A 25423-nucleotide genomic window follows, 5' to 3' on the forward strand; every position below is an offset into this window, starting at 1 on the left:
CGGTCCATCGCGCTCCGCCCCCTCCCCGCCGGCTCCCGGCGCTCCGAGCCCGGGCCTGGGGACTCCGGATCCCGCCGCCGGGGCCGCAGCATGGGGCGCTTTCGTGGGGGCCTGCGGTGCATCAAGTACCTGCTGCTCGGCTTCAACCTGCTCTTCTGGGTGAGACCCGGAGCGGAGAGGGCCGGGCAGGGGAGGGGGCCGGGCGGGGGCGCAGGGCTGGGGTCCGCAGGGAGCTGACCGCTGCGGCGTCCGATCCCGGCTCCTGAAGGCTGGGTGTTCAAAAATGCGGAGGTGAGAAAAAGGCAGACAAAAGGGGGTGTAGGGAGGGAGAGAGGGATGGAGGGGGAGAGAACCAAGAGAGAGATCAAGCAACGAAAAATGGTGAGAAGCGGGGAGACCCCGTGCGTGTGGCTCTTCCCGTTGAAGAACCTCTCTGCCTTGCTTTTCATCTGGAGCCTGATGACACCAGATGCGGGGACACCAGCCTCTCCTTACCTCCAGATTCTCTCCCTCACCCCGCACCACCGCCCCCACCCCCACCCCCAGTGCACACACCCCCTTCTCGCTCTGCCTTTCCGCTGGAGCCCCGGCCTGGCCAGGGCGCCGGGACTACCAGAGGTGGTGCCCCATCCAGTGTGTGAAGACAGCACCCGGCTGTGGTGGGCTTATGTGGGAAATCGGGGGTAGCAGTGGAAGTGATATTGGCGGGGTCATCCTTTTACTGAATATTAGGGGAGGGTACCGCTGGGATGGAAGGAAGGGGTTGTGTTCTTGTCAGGGAATGGGAGGAAGGGAGGGGCTTCCAAGGGGCGGCAGCACCACCCCACAACGCCCTGCCAGCAGGCTCTGCAAAATACTACTGCTCCCAGAGATGATCTCATTCAACTTTGCATTGAATGAACAACATTCCAGGGATTAGTGGTTCACTGACTGATAGGGCCACAACCCTTGTCCCCCGTATTAACTGGAACAAAATTAAGGCTAGACCGTCCCTGAATCCCTAGATATTCTGTCTGAGGCCCTGAAGGACTGGGAGACAAGGTTTGAGAATTGTCTCTTGTGCACATTCCTTCTCGGGCTTCCTCCAGGGACTGCCAGCCACTAACTGCTCAGATAGACCCTGAAGGAAAATACAGATCCTGCTTTGGGTGAAGAAGTTCTTAGAGCTGGGAGGGAGCAGCAGGGAGCTGAGGGCTTTCAAGGATAGAGGAGGTTGGTGGCTGTCCTGACTACTCTGGGGAGCTTTTCATCCGTGACACTAACTATTACTGAAGGATGGTCTCCACTGGTGTCTGCCAACCCATAAGCCCAGAGACCTGGGTGACTCCAGCAGTTCCAAGCTCTCAGAGGCCAAGTTGTCATCCTCAGCATCCTTCAGCAGGGTAAGGTATGAAGCAGGTACCCTGTAGACAGTCCTGAGTTTTAAAAATACACATGGCTTTTGTACACTTGGTCATTTGCTTCCAGCATAGAGTGGGGAGGGGCATTCCTAATGGCCTTTAATGTTGTGCTTTGTAATAGTCTGGCTTAATTTCAAAGCTGTTAATTATAAGTGTTATGCATCAGTGACGCTCTGACTGCTTCACAGAGGTCTTATCTAAGTCTGAGAAGGAATTCTTAGACTGGGTTCAGCTTATTTAGTGCTTAATGTCATGCCAGCCTTTCCAGGGATAATAGGCAACATTTATTGAGCATTTTCATTGTGTCAGGGACAGTGCTGAGCACATTGCATTCATTATTAACTTAATCCTCACAACACTCTGGATATGCATACTATTATTATCCCCATTTATACAAATAAGGAAAAACAGAGGCACAAATAGGTCCACTTTCCCAAGGTCACACAGCTAATGAGAGGCAGAGGTGGGCCTCCAACTCAGCCTTCATGCTTCTGAGCACTGTGGTACATGTAGTTAACCAGCTGTTCTCAAAGTGAGTCCTGAGCCAGAGCACCTCCGGGAAAGTTGTCAGAGAGGCACATTCTAAGTTCCATCACACTCCTGCTGAATCAGAAATTCTAGAGGAGACACCCAAGAATCTTTTTAAACAAGTCCAGGAAATGCTGATGCATGTTCAAGTTTGAGAACCGTTCTGTTAAACCATCATTACATGAGACTTATAAAAACAGCATATATGTAAATATAAAGATCCATATGCACACACAGTCACACATATATATTTGTAAATAAAACTACTGTTCCCTGAGCTGCTAATCTAGTTGAGGAAATGACCAAGGCACATAGAGCAACAACAAACACAACAGTGTATAATCGAGTGACAGATTTCACACCTCTGACACAGGAAGGAAGGGAGGTAGGAACAAGCAATGCTTGAATGCCTACCATGTGGTAGCCACTAGGGTTAGGCATGGCCTTTTATATGTCTTATCTAATTAAGGAGTTCACAGGAGGGACTTCCCTGGTGGTCCAGTGGTTAAGACTCCATGCTTCCAATGCAGGGACTTGCAGGACACGGATTTGATCCCTGGTCAGGGAACTAAGATCCCACATGCCACACAGTCAAATAAATAAATAGAAACACACACACAATAAATAAATAAGTAAGCAATTTTTTAAAAAGTCCATAGCATTAGTGATGAGGTGAAACAGTTCTCCTGAAGAAGGTGATGTTTAACCTGAATTTAGAAGGACTGGCAGACTGGAGGTGGACAAGGGTGAAGGGGTAATACACCACTACCATCCCCAGCAGAAGAACAGCAAGAGTGAGAGTGCCATCTGACAAAGGCCTCAGGTTCAAGCGCAGAGACCCTAAGCAGAGTGTGCTTGAGCAAGTTATTCTTATTTCTAGCCTTCTTTTCTCAGCTGAACAATTGGGGTAAGGGTTGTTGAGAGGATTAAAAGGAAAGACATAAAGTATTTGATTTCGCATTCCCATGAGCCCAGTATACAGTAAGTGCTCAATTTAAAAAAATTATTATTAAGTGCCTGGCACACAGAAAGCATTAATGAGACTTAGCCCTCTTTCCCCAGAGTCCCTTAATATCTGAGAAAAGTCTGTATGTTTGCTGCCAAGGAACTTGCAGCTTGTCTTCATTTACACATTAGCTTCTCAGTTTGTACTTGTGGATTTTCCCCACTAGAACTTAGAATACTCTGAGAGCAGGAAATTTTTGTCTGCCTTGTTCACAAATATATCTCTAGTGCCTAATAGTACTCAGCACACAGAATGCACCTGTAGAAAGAATAAATGAATCTGGAGAACTTGATATACATGGCCTTCGCTATTTGCACAGATAATCAATTGTCAACTTTATCTGGAGGACTCTTTCTACTTATTACCTGTCGATGGATTCTTTGTGCAGATTGGGCCAGGAAGGGAAGCGGGGCCTTGCTCACTCTCAGTTCCACGAGGAATGGGGACCAGGGATGGGCGGCTCTCCCATGTCTATACCTGTACATCTAAAGGGAATGGGGGGACTTGAAACAAGTGCCTAATGATTTAGAGGAAAGCGATTATTTGGGATACATAGTCTAAGTATCTACCTTCACTGTAACCAAGGGAACCTGACTGCAGAAAAGCCCCACCCTAGCTTCTTATGTTGTTTTTTCCTGGCTGGAGAATTTGTGGGAAGTTTGGGGAAGGGGGAGAGAGCAGGGGAGAATTTTCCTGGAAGGACAGGCGTTTGCCGGGACTTCAAGCGTAGTATTTACACACACTCTTAGATGCCCATGTGTCTGCCCGTCTGAGGTCCCCCCTGGGTGACAGCACTTCCTTTCCTGTCAGGAACTCACCAGAAGGTAGGCGCAGAGGCAAGCAGAGGTGGGGTATATTCTGTGATCTGCAATTTGACAAATGGATTTGCAACCTCCTTCGGGCTGCTTGGCTAAAGTCTCCCTAGGTTGTGCTCCTGATTTTATAAACGTTCATCTAGATCCCACCAGAGCCTGGCCAAGGGCTGCTGACTCTGTTCACCCTTGAATTTTAATAAAACAAAAGTAAAGCCTAGCCCCGAGCCCCACTAATTTAATTTGTTATCACGGTTGATGTCTAACACGTAACCCCTCCCAACATCTGTCGTGTCTAAATTCAGCCACCACAATCAGATAGCATGGCATAGTTCCATGCATTTCACCGAAATCACCTTTATTTTTTCCCCTCTGTTGCATAGCAATATAAATAAAACACCACAATCCAACAAGCCACTTGTGTTGGTTTAAAGAAAAAAAACCCGGGCACTGTTTATTCCTTGGTTTGTTGTGTGTTCAGCATTTTCCTATCATTGTGCTGTGTGAGCTGCTCAGGGTTGCCGACCAACAGGAAGCAAGACCGCTCATTGTCAAAAGTCCGATGCCATATATGGCTTGTTTGAAGTTGCTCTCCTTTCCTTCTCACTGTTGTTAATGCAGCTTTGGGGTTTCACTTGGTGATGTCTAACGGGTCCTTTTAAGAAGGGCTGTGTCTTGTGGGCTTGAGAGTCAAAGATGTTGGACTCCACCAAAGCTCACAGAGGTTGCCTCCTCCTCTTTCCCAAACTTATCTCAAATAGTAACTTCAGAAGTACCATCTATCAGAAAAACTGTTTTCTAAAAAAAATACCTGCAGAAAGTATTCTCTGGGGTCCACCCCAAAGTTAGACCAGCCCAGAAGGTGATTAGGAATTTCCTCAGCCCTGTTGTCAGATGGTCTCTGCTTTTTTGCTCTTTAATGTTTTTGTAATTTTTTTTTTTTTTTGGCTGTGTTGGGTCTTCATTGCTTTGTGTGGACTCTTCTCTAGTTGTGGTGAGCAGGGGCTACTCTTCCTCTGCAATGCACAGGCTTCTTACTGAGGTGGCTTCTCTTGCAGAGCACAGGCTCTAGGCACTTGGTCTTCGGTAGGCGCAGCACACAGGCTTGGTTGCCCTGCATGTGGAATCTTCCCAAACCAGGGATCAAACCTGTGTCCCCTGCATTGGCAGGCAGATTCTTATCCACTGTGCCACTAGGGAAGTCCTGGTCTCCACTTTCGATTTCTGTCAAGGTGAGAGGAGAGTGCCAGCTGCCAGCCTCCCCTGTTGTGGATAACAGGGGGCGCCCACTGTTGCTAGGAGAGGCAAGGACCCTATAATAGGGGCCAGCCTGCAGAAGCAAGAGCTACCATCCCAGTAGTCTTACAGACCTCAGCCAGGTCTAGGCAGCATGGCAGTTCACATCCACGGATTTGAAACCTGGAAAGTGAATACTTGCATCTCATCGAGTTTATTCCTGGCCATAGTATTTACTAACCAGGGAAGCTTAATGAGTAAGCTGTTTAACCTCCTTGAGGCTTTTCTTATCTCTATAATGGACTTAATCAAGTACCAACATCAATCTATGATTTTGGTGCAGATAAAAGAGTAAATAAATGTGAAGTATTAAGCATGGTGCATGTGCGTAGTAAACACTAACACAAGATATTCGTGGTAATCCTATTTAAACACTGGAAGAGAAGCAGAAAAGTGGAATCCAGAAACTAAGAGATCCGTGAAAGTAAGGCAAAGTGGGGAACAAGTGTCCTAAGTCCAACCAGTCAAGCAAAGTGGCAAGAGTCTTGTAGCTTATTGAAGGCCTGGAGTCAAAAGGAGAGATTCTTTCCCCTGCAATTAGTCACTCAGCAAATATGTGCTGACCACCTAGCATGTGCCCAGCGCCCTGCCAAGTCCTGAGCATTCAGAAATGATTAAGATACAGTCCTTGATCTTGAGACACTCAAGAGGCCTTTATTTGGTGCCTCATTGAGCCCTTTTTTTTAAATTAACTTTTTATTGGAGTATAGTTGCTTGACAATGTTGTGTTAGTTTCTTCTGTACAGCAAAGTGAATCAGATGTACGTATACACATATCACCTCTTTTTTGGATTTCCTTTTAGGTCCCCACAGAACACTGACTAGAGTTCCCTGTGCTGTACAGCAGGTTCTCATTAGTTATCTATTTTATTAGTAAGATAATGAACCACACTCCCTTGTGCCTTTGAGTGTAGTTTATTATCTCTCTAATGTCTTTGCTCCTCGGGGGCATGAGTGCGCTGTGCTGGCCTCCTCCTCCTCGGCACCTAGAGGAGCTTCTGCAGTCACTGACACGGCTCTGGTTAATACACACCAGCTGGGCGGCTGTTTGTTTGTTCCCTGTCATGCTTCTGTGCAACCAAGCGGAGCCCACTGGGTGGAAATAGGCAAACCCCATGATTAGTGCCTCTCATACTTTAATGTGCATACAGATCACCAGGGAATCTTGTTCAAACAAATATTCTGATTCAGTAGGTCTGCATTTCTAAGAAGCCCCCAGATGTTGCTGCTACTGCTGGTCCAGGAAACACATTTTGAGAACTGGTTTAGATGTGGCCCTAAGAGATCAAAGTGCCCCTGTGGCTCTCATTTCTGAATGGGGCAGGGAGTGTCCTCCCTTTTGGCCTGCTTATCTGGCTTCCTTATGGCAGTTCTTTTTCCAGTTACCTCTTTACCATTATTCGTTTAAGATTTTTCTTTTACATTGAGGGTTGATGGTTTCTACAGTTACCAGGAGGTCATCTGTCCATTGGCCGTGGCATTTCACTGTGTTATCTCAGAAAATGCAGTATCTTTGAGTCTCCAGTCATGCGTGACAAAAAGGAACATAACTTCTAACCCCCACGTTACCACTGACAGTTTATAGCACGACAAGTCTGCTCTCCTAAAGCAAGTGACACTACACTAACCATCATGCCATTCTTGCTAGGGAATTAAGGAGAAGGAATTGAGAAAGAAGTGGGTGGATGACAAGATGGGTTGAGAGCATCATACAGATATGAATAGGGGTTACCTTGGCTTGCTTTTTTTTAATCCTGTTTGAATTTTTTATGGGCAAAAATAACATTCACATGATGTCCTGGCTTACAAAATGCTCTTACATACATGATCCCATTTGATCGTGAATCACAACAGTCCCATGAAATAATGTAATCCCCATTTTACAGATGTGGAAGCTGGAAGGCAGGTACAGTAGATGGTGTGTCTAGGATCAAAGAGTTAAAGAGGAACAAAGCCAAGATTCACACTCAGGTCTTCTGATTTTAAACACTGTGCTGTTTTCACCATACATACTTATGAAGGCACATGGAATGTAAGGTATAATAAATGCTGCAGACTTGGAAAACGTGAAGTCTATGACCAGAGAGATTATATCCAGTGTTTGATTGTCTTGATGCATTCCAGAAATGCAGGTACAAAACAGATGCATAAAACACTCTGGCATACGGGAGAAAGAGGGAGAAGTTGAGAATACTTAAGTTAACTAAGTATGAGAATACTCAGCTTAAGGCAGAGGAAAAGCGAGATGGGAATCGATAAAGGGTATATATTGGGGGTTAAGAGACGGTGTTTAAAATTAATTTCAGTAAGCAAAAACTTGAAGAATATGAAACATTACATAAATGACAGGGAAGCCTGGCCTGCTGCAGTCCATGGGGTTGCAAAGAGCTGGACACAACTGAGCAACTGAACAACAAAATATAAATGGAAGCTTATGTGATATCTGCTTTCCCATGCATATTTTCTATGTTAACTTCTTTAATCCTCACAATGCCCTTCTAAAATAGCAGCTATTGTCACCCCTAGTTTACATATGCGGGAACAGGCACAGAGAGTTCAGAGCCTTTTCCAGGGCCTCAGAGCTGACCAGTGGCAGAGCTGGCTTTCTGTGTGTACTTTCTACCCTCTTAACCACTCCAAGTCTACAGACTGACAAGGAGAAAAGTTTGAAGCTGGGATGAGCATGTTAATTCTGCACTCTCCAATATGGTGGCTGTGCTACTAACCACATGTGGCTTTTCACATTTAAATTAACCAGTATTAAAAGGAATTTAATAGTCAGCTTCTCAGTCACACTAGCCACATCTCAAGTGCTCAATGACAATGGGTCACCAATGGCTGCAGTATTGGACAGCAGAACATTTATATTTACATCATTGGAGAAAGTTCTATTGGATAGCTCTAGCCTAATTTCGGAGAAGGCAACGGCAACCCACTCCAGTACTCTTGCCTGGAAAACCCCATGGATGGAGGAGTCTGGTGGGCTGCAGTCCATGGGGTCGCTAAGAGTTGGACATGACTGAGCGACTTCACTTTCACTTTTACTTTCCTGCATTGGAGAAGGAAATGGCAACCCACTCCAGTGTTCTTGCCTGGAGAACCCCAGGGACAGGGGAGCCTGGTGGGCTGCCGTCTCTGGGGTCGCACAGAGTCGGACACGACTGAAGCGACTTAGCAGCAGCAGCAGCAGCAGGAACCTAATTTATTCTTTCTCTCATAAGTCATCTTCTCCTGCTTTTCTCTATTGGATCTTAACTAAACTAAAGAGAGAGGGGGAACATAGCTTCTGGAAAGGGGCCCTGACATACTTAGTGTAGAGGTTTAGAAAACTCCCAGCTGTTACAGAGAGCTGCTGCTGCTGCTGTCGCTTCAGTCGTGTCCGACTCTGTGCGACCCCATAGACGGCAGCCCACCAGGCTCCCCTGTCCCTGGGATTCGCCAGGCAAGAACACTGGAGTGGGTTGCCATTTCCTTATCCAATGTAGGAAAGTGAAAAGCGAAAGTGAAGTCGCTCAGTCGTATCCGACTCCTAGCGACCCCATGGACTGCAGCCTACCAGGCTCCTCCGTCCATGGGATTTTCCAAGCAAGAGTACTGGAGTGGGGTGCCATTGCCTTCTCCGTTACAGAGAGAGCTAAAGTAAAAATTAGTAGAAGACAGCAGGGGTCTAAGTCATTAGAATCATGGCCACAGTATTTCCTGTCTTGAGTAAGATTAAGTTTTCAGTTTGAATGTCACATTAGTCTGTCTACCTCCATAATAATCATAAGTGCTGGGCACTCACTGTTCTAAGTGTGTAAGATGAAGTCATTTAATTCTCTCAGGGAGGCACTATTATTACCTCCACTTTGCAGCTGAGGAAGCTGAGGATTAGAGAGGTTAAGAGACTTGCCTGAGGTCACAGGACTAGTAAGTGACAGAGCTTGATTCAAACCTAGGATGCCTAGAACCCCCATTTTTATCTGCTGCAGCTCCTCAACAACCCAGCATGTACAAGTGGATGTTTTTATTACTAACCTGTCCAAGTGCATCATTATTCAGTCTGAAAGCTCAGAAGAGGTGAAGTTTTCTACAAGAGCAGTTGTTCCAAAGTGTGTGCCAAGCCCTGTCCTCTCCATTGTAATTGTGATTGGGAAAGCATCAGCTCATAAACTAGGCCAAGGGAACGGGGAGAGGCAACAGAGGCCCCCAGTGGGGCAGGGACAGGGCCTGGAAGCTGCTGCCACTCCTCCAGGAAGCCCATGTGGTCTCTCCTTGCCCTAGCTGTATCTGTCTAGCCCCCTGTAATGGCCTCATGCTGTCTGCCTTCCTGACCCCAAATAATTTCTGGTTAAATAGCTGTTAAGAAAAATCTCTCTAGAATACAAGACTCATGATTCCTACTGGGTTCCATTCAAGCTAACTTTTTAACTAACAAAGTGTTTTGTCTTGTTCCAATCTAACATGAGTTTTACCTGAAACATTTTTTCTCCCCTCCCATTGTCTTTCTGTAACAACTAAAACTGGGCGAAGATTGTTATTATTGGTTGATATTCAAGAAACCTGTCTATCTGTTCAAGAGAGTTCTCTCAGACTACCTTGTAAAATATTAGGCCATAAAATAAGTATTATTTAATATTCCATTTGTGGAGTATTTAATAAGCAAATATTCAATTTGCTTGTGTAAAGTTCCATGTAGATGAGATGTCATATGTTTACTCAGAGGCAAGCCTGGGATGAAGCCAGCTAGATGCTGCTGGGAGGAAGTTCAGACAACATCCAAAAGACCACTTTTGTCCTCCTGGAGCTGGTCCTCTAGGTCACGTGAGACGGACATTGGGTTTAAATCAATTTGGTAGCTTGGTAGGTTGGGTTTTACTTTAGTTGTACTTGATTTTCATTTGATAAAGCCATCTGCTCATTGGAATCATTAGCCAGTAGTCTGTGGCATTTGTTTTAATGTGTGAAGAAAACCATATAACCATCATCTGTCTCCTAATTCTTACAGATCTCTCTTCTCCTTTTCCTTGTACTTCTTTAGAAAAATGCAGTAGGTACAACCACTGAATAAACACAGACACTTTGCCTCTCTGTATGTAAGTTACCTGCTTTATCATTCAGAGGAAGCTTTTCATCCTGGCTCAACTTCCTCCCCTGAATTTAGAGTTTCCCCAGTTCTTTTGTGCAAAGCATCCCCCCAACCTCAGCAATGTCAGCTGATCCATACCAATTAACCCTATAACAACCTAAACAAACAGAAGAAGGTGGGTTTAACACAAATATATCGCCTGACTGTCTTTCTAGATAGGTAGATAATGTCCCAATCTGTCGCAGTTTTGATGGCAGAATCCTTCCATTGGGCTTTCCTGGTGGCTGAGATGGTAAAAAAAATCTGCCTGCTACACAGGAGACCCAGGTTCAATCCCTGGATCATAAAGATTCCCTGGAGAAGGGAATGACAACCCTCCAGTATTCTTGCCTGGAGAATTTCATGGACAGAGGGGCCTGGCAGGCTACAGTCCATGGGGTCGCAAACAGTCCGACTGAGTGACTAACACACACAGCCACCCTTCCATGGTACCGAGAATTAAGCATTGATTTTAAAATCTATCCTTACCTGAAGGAAGTCTTTCAGGAATTTCTTAGCATGAGCTTGCTCTCATGAAATCATTGTAAGGAAAGTAACGTGGGAAATCAGAAACACTGGGATCTAACCAGTGTATTTCCATACTGACAGCCATGCATTTCCAAGCTAACAGCCATGTCTTCGTCCGCTGTCAGTCCTGCATCCCAATTCCACCTCTCCTGGTCCTGATGTGGAAGCAAGGACACCAACCTTCCTCACAGGTGGTTTCGCCTGGATGTCATATGGTATTTGGCTCTTGAATTTCTTCTGACAAAATCCTTCATTTTGAGAAAGTGCCATCTGAATCCTTGCCTTGCGTTCACTGCATAATAGGATGAAAATCTTGGGAGCTGGCTTTCCTCTTTGAGAAAACTAGTATCTTCTAGAGCAAATGTGCTTCTGACTTTTGCCTGCTAAAAGGATGAAACTGCATTACCCTTATGGTTTCCTAATGTGGTTTGCAATCAGATAAAGAATTATGAGTATTCATTACATGATTCCATCTGGGCTGAGAATTGCCTCCAAGACCAAGTATTAGCTTAAAAGCTTTTAATGAAATCTCTAGGGTTGAAGTGTCATTTTCCACTTTGTGTGACGTCATCCCGGAAAAAGAAAATTGCCAGTGAGTTGGGTATGTATATACACAATGGCATTCACCCTGGAAGAGCTAGAAATACAGAATTCATTTTGTTTATTCTTTCCCTTAAGGGCACTGTGTGTGTGTGTTGCCATGATTATGTTAAGTCTTCATATGTTCTGCCTGTAAAAGGCGTATATAGATTTATTCTTTGTGTTCATGCCTGATCCTTGGCACGCATCCTTACAGGCTGGAAAAACACAGAACTGATACTAGCTGCTCTAATTAGTTTTCTGTGGGCAAGTGTTATGCTGAGTAGACTCAACAGTGTCTTCACACAGTGCCATCTGGGGTGTCCGCCCAGTGTCACCCAGGTGTAGATGAATTTAAAATTAGTCCTTTGAAAGTATTCCCTTGGAGGGCTGTGAAGGAGGTTGTTTACAGTTGTTCCTATCAATCTGTCTTAGGTCAGGTCACCATAAAGAAAAAAAAAATACTATAGACTGAGTGGCTTAAACAACAGGAATTTATTTCTCATAGTTCTGGAGGCTGGGAAGTCAAGTTCAAGGTATCTGTCAGTTCAGTTCCTGATGAAAGCTGTCTTCCTGGCTTGCAGACGGCTGCCTCTCCCTGCATCCTCCATGGCAAGGAGAAGGCTCCGATATCTCTTATGGGGAATCCCCACCTTGTGACCTCATCTAACCTATCACCTTCCAAAGGCCCCACCTCCAAACACCATCACAGTGAGGGCCAGTTAGGACTTCAGTGATGTATGAATTAGGGGGAGACACAATTCAATCCATAGCACAGCCTAAATGACACCTTTGTGAAGAAGGCCCTCCATTCATTCACTCAACAGATGTCTGTTCAGAACTGGTTGTTCGAGGGAGAGGGGTTAGGAGCTTGGAACACAGCAGTGTAGACCCTGTGTTTGCCCTCACACAGCTCAGGCCTTAATTTTCTTTAAGTTACAAAAATATTTAAACAGAAATGGTTATGTAAGACATGAAGGAAGGCACATATGTAGGGCAGGGTAAGCTTCCTAGAGGAAGTGATGTCAAAGCTGAAAGCTGTGAGCCAGGTGGAGTGAAGAGGGAGCTTTCTAAGCTAAGGAAATAGCAACAGCAGGTCCCCAGGTGAGAAAAGGAACTGTGTGTGACTAGAGAGAACATCTGAGGACAATTTACTGTGTCTCCCATCTAGGAGCTTCCCTGGTAGCTCAGCTGGTAAAGAATCTGCCTACAATGCAGGAGACCCTGGTTCAATTCCTGGGTCAGGAAGATGCCCTGGATGAGGACAGGATAACCACTCCAGTGTTCTTGGGCTTCCCTGGTGGCTCAGACAGTAAAGAATCTGCCTGCAATGTGGGAGACCTAGGTTCCATCCCTGGGTCGGGAAGATCCCCTGGAGGAGGGCATGGCAACCCACTCCAGTATTCTTGCCTGGAGAATCCCATGGACAGAGGAGCCTGGCGAGCTACAGTCCATGGGGTCACAAAGAGTTGGACACGACTGAATGACTAAGCACACACACTCATGTAGGGAAAAGCACATGAACTGTCTGAGAACACCCCTAAGTGATGCTTTTTATCTGGAGAGTTTAGTCATCAGATAACAGAATAGCATGTATTTGCTCTTTGTGGTCAGCATGGCTACCTTCTGCTGGAGGTGGGGGTGGGGGTGGGGATGGTGGGGAGCGGAGCAAAATGGAGGATCCAGGCCTGGGGAGTAATATTTGCATTTTCCTGTCTCAGCACTGCCCTTCCCTTCAATTAGTGCCTTCCTAAGTACCATGTTTTTGATTCATGGAAAAATAATTTCTGAAGTAAAAATATATATCCTCAAGATAGAACCTTTCATCAGCAATCACAGGAAAGTGGAAATAAATACAGTACAATACAGTTGAAATCCACTAACAAGCTTTGCTTCATGTTAAATGACTTGTTTCTGGCAGACGGGCATTACTTAAAAGAAAACTTTTTGTCCATCCACTTTGCGTTAAAAGTTTTCTTACCAAATCTGTAGTCCTATCCCCTGCTACTTTAGTTTTAAAACATGCACATTCTCCACAGACATATGCTTACAGTTTGCAACGTTGTCCTGCAGACTCTACAGAATATAGTTAGCTACTGAAATAACTTGTCTGTGAAAATGCACAATGTAATTGTACCGGGTGATCCCCGACCTAATCGTGAGGATTTATATGTCATTGTCTGTTTCTTTCATTTCTATCTTCTCTATTTTACTTCTGTCCTCTTTAAATAGTGCACACAGTTTTGCCCTCAAAATCCTGTTGCATGACATTCTGAGTGCTTAATGCTCAACTGGTACTCAGAAAAGAAACGGTGACACAAAGAATGATGACAGGGGCTGGTTCTCTGGTGGAATTCTTACCCACAGCATTGAGTCTCTCTTGGGCCATAGAGGCAGGATCAGCTTCTCACAAGCCCCTGAGATCCTCTGGAGAAGGAACTAGATCTTCCTTATCTGTGAATCTTTGCCTCCTGGCTCACAATAGATGTTCAATAAATACTTATTAAATGATTAACATCAAAGCCCTACTCATGCTGTTGTATGAAAAAGTCTATTCCTGGAAAAACATATTCCTAATGGCAATTGTTCCAAAGGCATGGGGAATGATACTGGTCCTGGATGCAGAGCAGCTCTCAGCAAAGTTCTCTGGTTGATAGAGTGGATCCTTCATGGTCCCTGCCCATCACTGCATCCATCCCGTAGCAACCCCAATCTGGTCTTCAGCCACTCAGGTCGTTTCCTGTGGCTCCTCACTGTGTCTGACACCATACAGCACTCGTCCCCATCAAAGTGAAGGCTTCCACCTCCTCCTCCCCTCAAGACCCTGCCATGGGCTTCCACAATGGTAGCAAGCTTAGTGGAAGCCATGAGCTACGTGCTGTAAATCCAGTTTCAAGGTCCAGACTCTGGCTCCCCAGATGCTTCTCTCTCCCGAGCACAGGCTTCCACATAAGGAAGCACAGCCCTCACCTATGCAGTTCCCTCTGCCTGCAGTCCCTCCCTGCTCCTCTAACTCATTCTTCAAGATGTAAGTCAAAATGGAGCGTCTTCTGCTGACAGCCAGTCGTCATAGTTTGGTCTAACCCCTGGGTGGTGATGCAGTCCCATGGAGCACACTTCCTGCGTCCTGTGACGTTTATTAGCTTATGGATCACTTCAGTCATGTCTGACTCTTTGCGACCCTATGGACCATGGCCTGCCAGGCTCCTCTGTCTACGGGATTCCTCAGGTAGGAATACCGGATTGGGTTGCCCCCCTCCAAAAGGATCTTCTTCCTGACCCAGGGATCGAACCCACATCTCCTGCACTGGCAGGCGGATTCTTTACCACCAGCACCCCCTGGAAGCCAGACTGTCTTCTTCATTGTTGCTTCTTTGATGCTTAGCCTAGTACCCAGTCAGGACCATAGTTACCTTCGAAAGATATGTAGAAAGGAAAGGAGATGAGGGCAGCAGCGGCGTGAGAAGGAAAGCAGCATGGCCGGGCAGCCTTTGTCCCCGTGTTGGCTGAGGTGTGGTGTTGTGACTGAATGCAAAGGACGGACTGAGAATGGGGGCATTGTGCGAGGGGTGGTGGTTTGTCTAGGAGGGTTAAAGTATAGTCCTAGAGGCTCCCCCAGTGAGACGTCTCTTCCTAGGTTTTGGGGGCACAGAGCAATGGGTCTTACTGACGCTAGACTTGCTCACTTTGTCCCTGACTGCACACTGGACTTGATGGGAAATATTTTCACGCAATTTCAGGTGTGTGGTAGAGCAACCAAAGCCCAGTGAACACAGAGTATTTTAAGAGTCTTGCAAGAATGGTGAGTTATAAAGGACCAAAGGACTGTGTCATCTCAGCTGACACCACTTTCCAAAGCAGGCATGGCTGTCATCTGGGGTAGCCTTGGGCTTGACCTGGTGCACACCCACAGTGTTCCCAACCTGGCGGCATGCTGGAAGGATTCCCTCCACAGTGATGACACCCAGCTCCCCCACAGTTTCCTGGACCCAGGAGGAAACCCTAGGTTTGGGGTTGGGGGTGGAGGGCCGTGGATGAGCACACTCAGATTTTTTTCCTCATTGGCCCTGGGGCTTTAAATTGCAACCTCTCTTTCAATTTTCCATTATGCATCAGACACATCTGTGCCAGAAGCAGACAAATGTATTCCGTCTGGGAGGATGATCCCAGACGGCTATAAATTAGAGCCTGTGTACAGAGATGCCAAAAATGTGGCCTCGTGGTACGGTGTCCCTGGGACCAGTCACCTCCTCCACCGTCTGCTCGGGCTGCAAGCCTTGGCCTGATGCCTCTGTCAATAGATTTTCGCTTTGTGTTTGGAAACTCTTTCCACCGAGTGGCTGCAGAGGTGGGGTGGGCAGGGCTGCCTGTGTGGTTCTACTGGACACAGCCATCCAGGCAGCACCCCGAGGACAGGGCTATCCCAAAGGGCATCGCTCTTTTCCCTGTACAAGAAACAGTAATGACCTTCAAAGCCAGTTTCCTCCCAAACTAAAGCCCAGCCCAAGAAAATTCACCCCACTTTTTTTAGATTGATGAGATAAACTACCGCATCAGGCTTTTAAGCTTACAATATACCTGCTTCACCCACAAAACTTTGAGAGGATCATGCAAAGAGAAAAGTCACCTGTAATTTTATTCTTAATGTACTTCTTTCTTAACAGTACTTCTTTAAATATTTTTCCATGCCTTGCTAATGTTTTTTAAACTGCAAAAATCTTTTAAAGCTGGTCGAGCAGCCCAGTTCCTTTAGCTGTCCCTCACATTATCCAATTAGTGCTTTCCTCTAAGTACTGGAAACTTTTAGTTGTTCCACTTCAGAGAGTCCGGCTGGTAGAATTCTGTGCCTCCAGTTCCTCCTGCAGACATCATGCTGCCCTACTGAAGAAGCTGGCCACCAAGGGACTGGGCCTTGGGGGAACAGAGGGTGAAAAGAGATAAAGTCTTCATATAAATGCAGTCAGAGAGCCCCAGCCCTTCACAGGTAGCCCACAGAAGGATCCTGTATAAACAGGGCTCTGACCCCGACTTTGACGTCATTTTCCTTATTAAACCTCTATGTCTCTGACTTTCATGCTTCCGTCTCCTTGTCACCAGCCTCCGTGTCTGCTCTTCCCTACCGGGGCTGGGGCAGCCTCTGAACTAGTGGTTCGGAGATGGCTTAGGCAGCCCAGCTCTAACCGGATGGGTTGGCCAAACCAGGGGGCTCTTTTTACATCTCTGCTCACTTTCCTGTGGTGCTTTGAGTCCAGAAGGTGCCAGTGAGTAAAGGTTGAACTGATATAATGAAATTCGAGATGGTTGTTTGTGGAGAGAGAGGATGCCATGGCAGGAGCCTGCTGGGACAGCCCTGCAGTGGTAAGGAAGGCGTTCAGAGCCAGTGCGGAGCCTCACAGAAGCCCTCATGGCAGCAGAGAAGCAGGCAATGAGTCTAGAAGCCGCCAGCCTGCCCAGCCACCGCCTGTGCCAGCCACTCAGCCTCTCCATGAGCCACACAGCACACAGCAGGCCTTTTCAGAAAATTATTTTTTCCTTTCTTGCTTTCCATGGAAACCCAAAATAGCAACCAAAAAATAAAAAAAGAAACAAACAAACAAACAAAAAAACCCGGCCGGTTTCCCTCCTGCAAAACCATCCTCAGGCAGGGCAGTGCAGTGACCATGGTGACCTGGGGGGCAGGACAGGTTCTAGACACTTCTAAAGCAGCTTTCTAACTGGGCACTGTGCACTCAGGAGGTGTGGGTGGGTTGCAGGACAGGTTCTAGATGCTTCTAAAGCAGCTTTCTAACTGGGCACTGCGCACTCAGGAGGTGTGGGTGGGTTCTGAGGTTGGCGTGTTTTCTTCCTATTTAGAAAAGTGGGTTTCCCCCAGGTCTGGGAGTTCATCTTGCCCTTGGTGACCTCTCTCTCTGGTGCTGGTGAGGAAGTCCAGAGTACCCAGCAGGGAACAATAGGACAAGGAGCAGATAGCTTCCAGGGGGACTGTTGTGGGAACTCTTTTTGAGAGGCCTCCTGGGCTAGACTGTGCCTGCCCCATAATCGCAGGGCAGCCTGATGGAATGGGAGAAACTCTGAGCTTGGAATCAGGAGAGCCCAGCTTTAACATCCCATCAGGGACCTGGGGTGGGGGTGGGGACTCTGAGCAGATCATTCCACCCCCACTGTATGAAACATGAAGAGGGGTCCAGCTGGTTTTTCAGGGGCCACTCTGCCAGCCCCCCAGTCTCCCAGCTCATACACACATGTTCCCCTCCCTTGTAAACACAGACTGTTTACCTTTCAGCTGGCAGGGTCGGCTGTCATTGCTTTTGGACTATGGTTTCGGTTTGGAGGCTCCATGAAGGATTTCTCCTCGGAGGACAAGTCCCCAGAGTACTTCTACATGGGTGAGTGACCACAGCTTCCCCTTCTTTAGACGGTGTCGCCCGGGCTTAGAGGGCAGCCTGCAGCTAGACTTCCATGGGAGGGGAACAGAGGGAGATGAAGGGGGCAAATCGGAGCCCCAGATGCCCACCCAAGCCAGGCAGCGGGGAGAAGGCCCTGCTACCCCACACCTGGCTCATCCCTCTGCTTCCAAAACCAAGGACCTGAACGGTTGTACTTTCAGCCACTTCAAGAAAGAAGCCCAGCACGTAACCACAATTCACGTCCAAAGAATTGGAAAACCCCATTGCACCCCCTGAGTGAAGTGGGTACACGGCAAAGTCAGTCCTTTGCTCATTCCTGGGGTGACAGGGGAGCCCTGCCCAATCAAGCTCTGGTTTTGTGTATTTGTGATCTTGTATATTTTAAATTGTCTGGGAGAGATACCTAATTCAAAATAGAGAGAGAGAGCTCAAGGTGTGGAGGGGCTCATCTGAGTCCCTGCATGACTAGGGGACTGCAGAGGGGAGGGGAAGTGGAGCAGAGGGAGGTGGGGAGGGCGGGGAAGGGAGTGGGGGCAGGAGAGCGTCCCTGGGCAGAGACCTCAGCGTGGGAGGGGTGGTGCAGCCTTCTCTCCAGCAATGGGAAAGCAGTGAGGAGTGGAAAGCCAATGTAGACCATGTGATAAGCTGAGGCTGAGACACTAGTGTGTAACTAAGTGCAGCTTAGTGGTGTTTGCCGTTGGTGCATCAGGGGTCATTCTAAATGGGTTTGAGTTAGGTATGAAAGACCAACCTTAATCAATAGAAAAGGGGACGACCAGGGACTGAAGAGGTTTGGGACACAAGGCATGCCTATGGGACAGTGATTAGCAAACCTAGGCTGGGCAGATAACTCTTACCAGAATGTAAAGCATATGGGCATGGAAGGAATTACAATTAGACAAGTTGAGGAGGGAGGGAAGACAGATACAGAGGGCCTTGAATGTCAGTGCTAGTTAATTTAATAAACAATAGAAGGGGGCTTCTCTCATGGCTCAGTGGTAAAGAATCTACCTGCCGCTGCAGAAGCATGGGTTCCATCCCTGATCCAGGAAGACAGCACATGCCTGAGCAGCTAAGCCCATGCACCACAACTACTGAGCCTGTGCTCTGGAGCCCAGGTGCCACAAGTACGGAACTCCGTGTGCCCTAGAGCCTGTGGTCCACAAGAGAAGCCTGTGCCCAGCAGCTAGAGAGTAGCCCTTCTTCTCCACACAGCAGCGAAGACACTGCACAGCCAAAAGTAAATACATAATACAATTTTAAAGAACAAAATAAACAATAGAAGGACAGTTTAGACTTTGTGGGAGGGTACACTCAATCTACAGGGCTTCCCTGATAGCTCAGTTGGTAAAGGATCCACCTGGTTCAATTCCTGGGTAGGGAAGATCCATGGAGAATGGATAGGCTACCAGCTCCAGTATTCTGGCCTAGAGAATTCCATGGACTGTATAGTCCATGGGCTGACAAAGAGTCGGACACGACTGAGTGACTTTCACTTTCACAGTCAATCTACACTGCATTTTAAAGAGATTATTCTAGAATGAGAGGGGAGGACAAAAAAGACCATGCTATATTACTGATACAGTCAGACCTGAAGAAATAAGGGCATAACCCATGGTGGTAGCAGTAGGAATTGTGAAGAAAAGGACAGAAGGGCAAGAAACTTTATTAAGCATTATTAAATGTTATTATTAAACATTGTTAAACTCAGGAACAGAAGGAATCAAAACAAAAAAAGGTAGTGATAGAGTCAAGCATAGAAGTTACAACTCATGATTTTCAGATAGAAACCTGAGTTACAGAACAGGGACCCTGCTGGGTTAGAGAAGGGATGGGGGTGTGGAAAGAAGGATGGAGGCCAGTCTGGAAGCAGCCTCTATCTGTATTGCTCCAGAAATGAAGCACTGATAGCAGTTTCACAGGTATAGATTTGGGTCCAACAAAAGAAAAACTTTTCAATGGTTTGATAAATCAAAGAAGCTGAGCAGACTTCTATAGAAAGTGACCCCTCTGATACATTGGTATTTAACCAAAAATCCAAATGGACCTTCTATCCATACAGGAGATTCCTGCGCTGAGTAGGAGGGTGAACTAGCTCCAAACAAACACTCCTGATCCTATTTCCAAATCTAAACTAAAGCTATACAAACTGCCCAAGATGCAAGAAATGTCACATATTTGTGGATGTATTTGTCAGGACTCTTTCAATTGCAAATCACAGAAACTTGACTCAAACTGTTTTGAGCAAAACGGAAATTTCTTGACTCATAATGGAAACATCAGGATTAATACTCATTTTAGGGACACAAGTGATATGATCAGAATCCAGTCTGTAGCCATCTCTTAGCTCTGTTTTTCTGTACCTCCAGTCTGGGGCAGATTCCCCCTAGATCTGATAAATCAGCCACCCACAGCTCCAGGTGCCATCTCCCAAGTAACCCTGGCAACAGTGTGCTCTTCTTCCAACTGATTCAACCAAAGTCCTGGGTCTCCCTATTGTTGGCAGTCTTGGGTACGGTGCCCATTCCCACACCAGTTATTGTGGCCAGCTGCTTGAGACGGGCTTGTTGGCTGAAGCCTGGGCCTCACACCTGCCATGGAGCTGAGGCAAGTCAGCCCTCTCAGACCACATGGACTGAGAGTGAAGGAGGTTCTTTGTCTAATAGAGAAGAAGAGGAGGTAAACTCAGGGTGGGGAAAACAACAGCCCCCACGACAAGGCCTGAACTCTTCCTGCTTGTTCCTGGTGGCCTGGGATGTGGGCATGGGTCTGCCACCCTTGCTTCCTCCTCAGCTTCCCTCTCTAAGTCACCCATGAAGGGCTGGTGGTGAGCATGCTTATGGTCAGTGCTCAGAGTTCAGAGAAGAGAGTTATCACCGAGTCTTAGCACTGAACAGCACAAGGAGACTAAGGACCAGGGGGTGAAACAGACAGGGAAAGGAGGCTGGCGGTCAGCTGTGGTTTTCCAGCTTTTCACAATGGGGCTCAGCCCTCGGTCCAGCTTTGCCAATACCCAGGCCTGTGCTTGTTCTGTTTGTTTCCCTGTGTTGTCTCTCTGATGAGTGCCAACAAGAAAAAGTCCTTGTGAAGTCAGGAACCTTCTCTCCACTTCAAATATTTCTTATAAATAGAAAGAGCAATATACGTGTTTATAGAAGTTGATATTTCTTTCCTCAATAAATAATTTTCCAAATAGGAAAGATACCAGATCGCTAGTAATAAAGTGAAAAGAAAAAATGTACCAGGATACCATTTTATGGACTTGCATAGCAAACAGTATGAGGTAATAGGACTTTAAAGAAGAAGCAGGCCCAGTTTTTGGAAAATCTCACTTCATGTCCCTAGGTACTCTGCACTGAATTGTGTATTTTCTTTTCAGAATAAGTTCCAGAGCAATCAGCACATTAAACTCTTATCACCACTTTGTTAAAGAGCCCTGGAGAACAAGCTTGGCCCATTAAAGTGCTCTTAAAGAAACACAACCTTCCCCTGAGAGGGACCTCAGGAAGGCGTGTGGTATAACTCTCTGCTTCTGGGCAGATGACTGTCACCCTTTGTAGGAGATCTTTCTTCCTCTGGGGCTTCCCATGTGGTTGTTGCTGTTCATTCACTCAGTTGTGTCTGACTCTTTGCAACTCCATGGACCTCAGCATGCCAGGCTTCCCTGCCCTTCACCATCTCCTGGAGTTTGCTCAAACTCATGTCCATTGAGTCGATGATACTGTCCAACCATCTTGTCCTGTCACCCCCTTCTCCCACCTTCAATCTTTCCCAGCATCAAAGTCTTTTCTAACAAGTTGGCTCTTCGCATCAGGTGGCCAAAGTATTGGAGCTTCAGCTTTAGCATCAGTCCTTCCAGTGAATATTCGGGGTTGATTTCCTTTAGGATTGACTGGTTTGATTTCCTTGCCACCTCTTCTCAAGGACTTCTGAGTTCAGATCAAGACCTGGAGGCTGACCCAGGGTTTCACGACTGGTTGCTAGGGTGGAGAAGGGAGACCCTAGCAAGAATGGAACTGGCAACAAGAAAGGTTAGGTGACTTGGTGTTTCCCAGACCCTCTTCATGTTGGTCTCTTTCACTCTTGGGAGAAACCCCCAATGTCTTCCAAGTTCCACTAACATGCCACTCTGCTCTCCCATTACAATTTTTCTCTGGGGCTGCCCCTTAGGGATACAGACAACACAGGGGTCTTCCTTCCAGAGACACAGGGTGGGGAGAAATTCCCTGGGCCCTCAGAAGGCTGGAACACATGAAGTCATGTCTGTGAGCAAAGGATGGAGGGTATCAGCAGGTTCTTCCCCAAGGGGAAGGAGCAGCCTGCTCAGACTCAGCCACTCACTCTCTGGAATCCCAGCTTGTCTGTGACTGTCCCTCCGCGAATACAGAGCTGCAGAGCCTGGCTTTGATTGTGGCTAGTTGTCATGTGTAAGGTAAGTGTTACAGTGCTGAGTGTTCTGGGGCTTTTTAAAGACTGACTCACTCTGGTAATATTTTTTACTTCTCGACTTTTAGTTGTACCTGAGATTCATAGTAGTTGCAAAACAGACATGTGATATAGCTTACACTGTTGACACAATTTCTCCAAAGCACTTTTACAAGAACTTAAGTATAGATAATTATTGCCATATTGCAAACAACAAAACTGAGACATAAGAGGACTTACCTAAAGACGCAGTTGGCAGGCCCAGATTTCTGGCTCCCACCCCAGAAAATGCTTTGAGGGGAAAACCCAGAAATCATCAGTGTTGGATTCCTTGGGCACTTTTCTCAAGGAAGGAGAAAAAGAACACTCCTGCTGATTACTGTTGTTTTGTTATGGACTGCAACCCCATGGGCTGCAGCAGGCCTGCCTTCCCTTTCCTTCATGATCTCCCAGAGTCTGCTCAAACTCCTGGCAATTGAGTCGGTGATGCCATCCAACCATCCCATCTTCTGTCCTCCCCTTCTCCTCCTGCCTTAAATCCTTCCCAGCCTCGGGGTCTTTTCCAATGAGTTGGCTCTTCGCATCAGGTGGCCAAAGTATTGGGGTTTCAGCTTCAGCATCAGTCCTTCCAATGAAAAGTTACAAATTTCTAGTTAAGAAAATCACCTTTCTTCTGGTTCCTACTGCAAGAGCAGCATAGGCGTTAGGGCGCGCACTTTGGCGTAGAGTCCTGGGTTTGGTTCCTTTCGAGCCTTACTAGCTGTGCGGTCTTTGGTAAGTTACCTCTCTGTGTCTCAGATTCCTCCCCTCTGAAATATGAATACCACTTCTACATACCTCATAGGGCTGATGGGTGCATGAGATGATTTAACCTATGAATGTACTTTTGTGCCGTGAGCCCTCAATAAGTATTAGCGGCTGTTCTTACTGCAGGGCAGGCCAAGGGAGGAGTCAGCCTGCGGGCGGCACAGCTGCTGGGAGAGTAGAAGGGGAGATATTGGAGTGGTTTAGATGCCACATAGTCAGGGCGAGACTAGCTGACAGCACCGAGGCTGCTCAGGCACCAGGCTCCTGAGATAAAGCCCATCAGGGGCACAGTACAGACTCAGAGCCCCTGAGGCACGGGAGTGGTGGTGGTCACTGTCAGTGTTGAATGACTCCATGACTCATGCGTGTTAAACTCCCACAACGGCACTCGGTAACTAACAGCTGCTATTGTTTTTCAGTGAGGACGCAAGTCCTTTCCCAGCTTTCCCAGTGGTTCAGTGATAAAAAAAAATCCGCCTGCTGATTCAGGAGACAAGTTCCATCCCTGGGTCAGGAAGATCCCCTGGAGAAGGAAATGGCAACCCACTCCCATATTCTTGCCTGGAGAATCCCATGGACCGAGGAGCCTGGCGGACTACACTCCATGGGGTCTTAAAGAGTCGGACACAGCTGAGCAACTGAGCACACAAGTCCTAACTTTCTCCATAAATTAAGTCCCATCCAGTATTCTAAAGTCATATATAATTGTGTGTGTCCACAACAAGCTAGGAGGGAGGGAAAGTTGCACAGAAGCAGAGAAAAATATTTTTAGATGAAAAACGGTCGTTAGATGGATATGTAAAATCATCTGCTGCCAAAAAGTCACTGAAATTGATGACCATGCCACTGTTCAGTCCCTAAAAGGTGAGCCATTTAAAAATGAGTTGACTCAGACAAGGCTTTTAGGAGGTCACTGTCTCCTTTCTGTGTTACTTGGAATGATGCTTCCAGCTTAGAAATAAGGATCTGAAACCAGAGACAAGTGATGGAATGGTCGGGAAAGTGGTGGTAGCATGTCGCCTGGAGATCATTGGCATGGCAAGGCCCAGCTGTTAATGCTAAAAAATGCAATATCAAAATGTTTTCTCTTTCTCAAACTAAGGGAAACAGGACTCAGGAAGCATAGGGGATTGGGTATAGGTTATCCCCTTGTCACAAAACTGCTGTGGGAGCAGAAGGGCTCCCACACTCAGAAAGTGAGTGAAAGTCGCTCAGTCATGTTCGACTCTTTGCAACCCCATGGACTATATAGTCCATGAAATTCTCCAGGCCAGAATACTGGAGTGAGTAGCCTTTCCCTCCTCCAGGGCATCTTCCCAACCCAGAGACTGAACCCAGGTCTCCCTGCATTGCAGGCGGATTCTTTACCAGCTGAGACACAAGTGAAGCCCAAGAATACTGGAGTGGGTAGCCTATCCCTTCGCCAACGGATCTTCCTGACCTACAGAAAGCATCTTGGAGTTAAAGTATGCCTGCCGATCAATCTATCCATTCAACAGCTGTGTTTTGAGGGCCAGATCAGAAAAAGGATAAGGTGTCCTTGGAAGCTACAAGTGGCCCCTTGGTGTGCAGAGTATTACAGCCAAATTTGAAACTGGATTCAGCAGGCCCAAGACCTTTGCCACAAGTAGAATTTCGTCTGATTTTCACATCAACTCCAACCAGCAGTGCTCGTTTGGCATGGCGCCGAGTCCTGGGGCCACATGTGCACAGGAGGTGTGCTGGGGAGAGGTTTGCCAGGGAGAGGCCTCGGGAACTGGAGCTGCTGGCTTAGTTTCAGGGTGTTTGCTCTGAGCTCTGTGATTCTGATAGCCTAACAATGGAGTACGGAGTATGTATGTGCTCAGTCACGTCTGGCTCTTTGAGACCCCATGGACTGTAGCCCAGCAGATTCCTCTGTCAATGGGATTCTCCAGGCAAGAATACTAGAGTGAGTTGCCATTTCCTACTCCAGGGGAACCTTCCTGACCCAGGGCTCGAACCCACGTCTCCCACATCTCCTGCATCGGCAGGCAGATTCTTTACCACTGGAAGAATGGAATATTGTACAAATAAGCACATTTTCTAAGGGAGCTCTTATTTCAGAAGGGCAAGGGGCTGAGTGAGCTTGTTCACGGTGGGGAGCGGCTCTGTCCTCCTCAGACTCAGGTGCCTCTGTCCACTGTACCCGAGCCTCCTCAAGAGCACCCCTCCCTCCTAGGCTGCACACTCTCAGGAGCCTTTCTGCAGGCTGTGCAGCCAGTCCTCGTCTGCCTGACTCAGGAGAGCCCAGCCATGTGGTGGCTTCTTGGATGCTTGTTGAAATGTAGCCCCAGCATGTATCTCTAAGCAAAGATAGGTGATGGTAGACAGTCCATCCAAAGTTTCCAATCTGATTTGCTCTCCCTTTATCCTCGTATCCAACAAACACTGACTGGTTCCTGGCATATTCTAGGTAGGGTGAATAACGTTTGTTCAAGGATTTAACATCTATAGATGAGAAAGACATATATGGGAACCCACAGGCTGAGTTTCATCATGATGAATTC

General features: G+C 47.0%; 1 protein-coding gene across 2 annotated transcripts in view; it reads left to right on the forward strand.

The window, feature by feature from the left end:
* Nucleotides 1-43: 43 nt before the first annotated feature.
* Nucleotides 44-25423, forward strand: part of TSPAN2 (tetraspanin 2) — a 40522-nt gene continuing 15142 nt past the window's right edge. The window contains exons 1-2 of one of the 2 annotated variants that reach the window (XM_040230968.1): nucleotides 44-159; nucleotides 17540-17642. In XM_040230968.1, coding sequence (XP_040086902.1) covers nucleotides 91-159; nucleotides 17540-17642 — 172 coding nt within the window. In that variant the 5' untranslated portion in view covers nucleotides 44-90. The remainder of the gene's footprint in view (nucleotides 160-17539; nucleotides 17643-25423) is intronic. The other variant, XM_040230969.1, reaches the window with a different exon arrangement.

The sequence above is a fragment of the Oryx dammah genome, unplaced genomic scaffold (genome assembly GCF_014754425.2).
Source record: "Oryx dammah isolate SB20612 unplaced genomic scaffold, SCBI_Odam_1.1 HiC_scaffold_28, whole genome shotgun sequence".
In the NCBI taxonomy this organism is placed as follows: Eukaryota; Metazoa; Chordata; class Mammalia; order Artiodactyla; family Bovidae; genus Oryx; species Oryx dammah.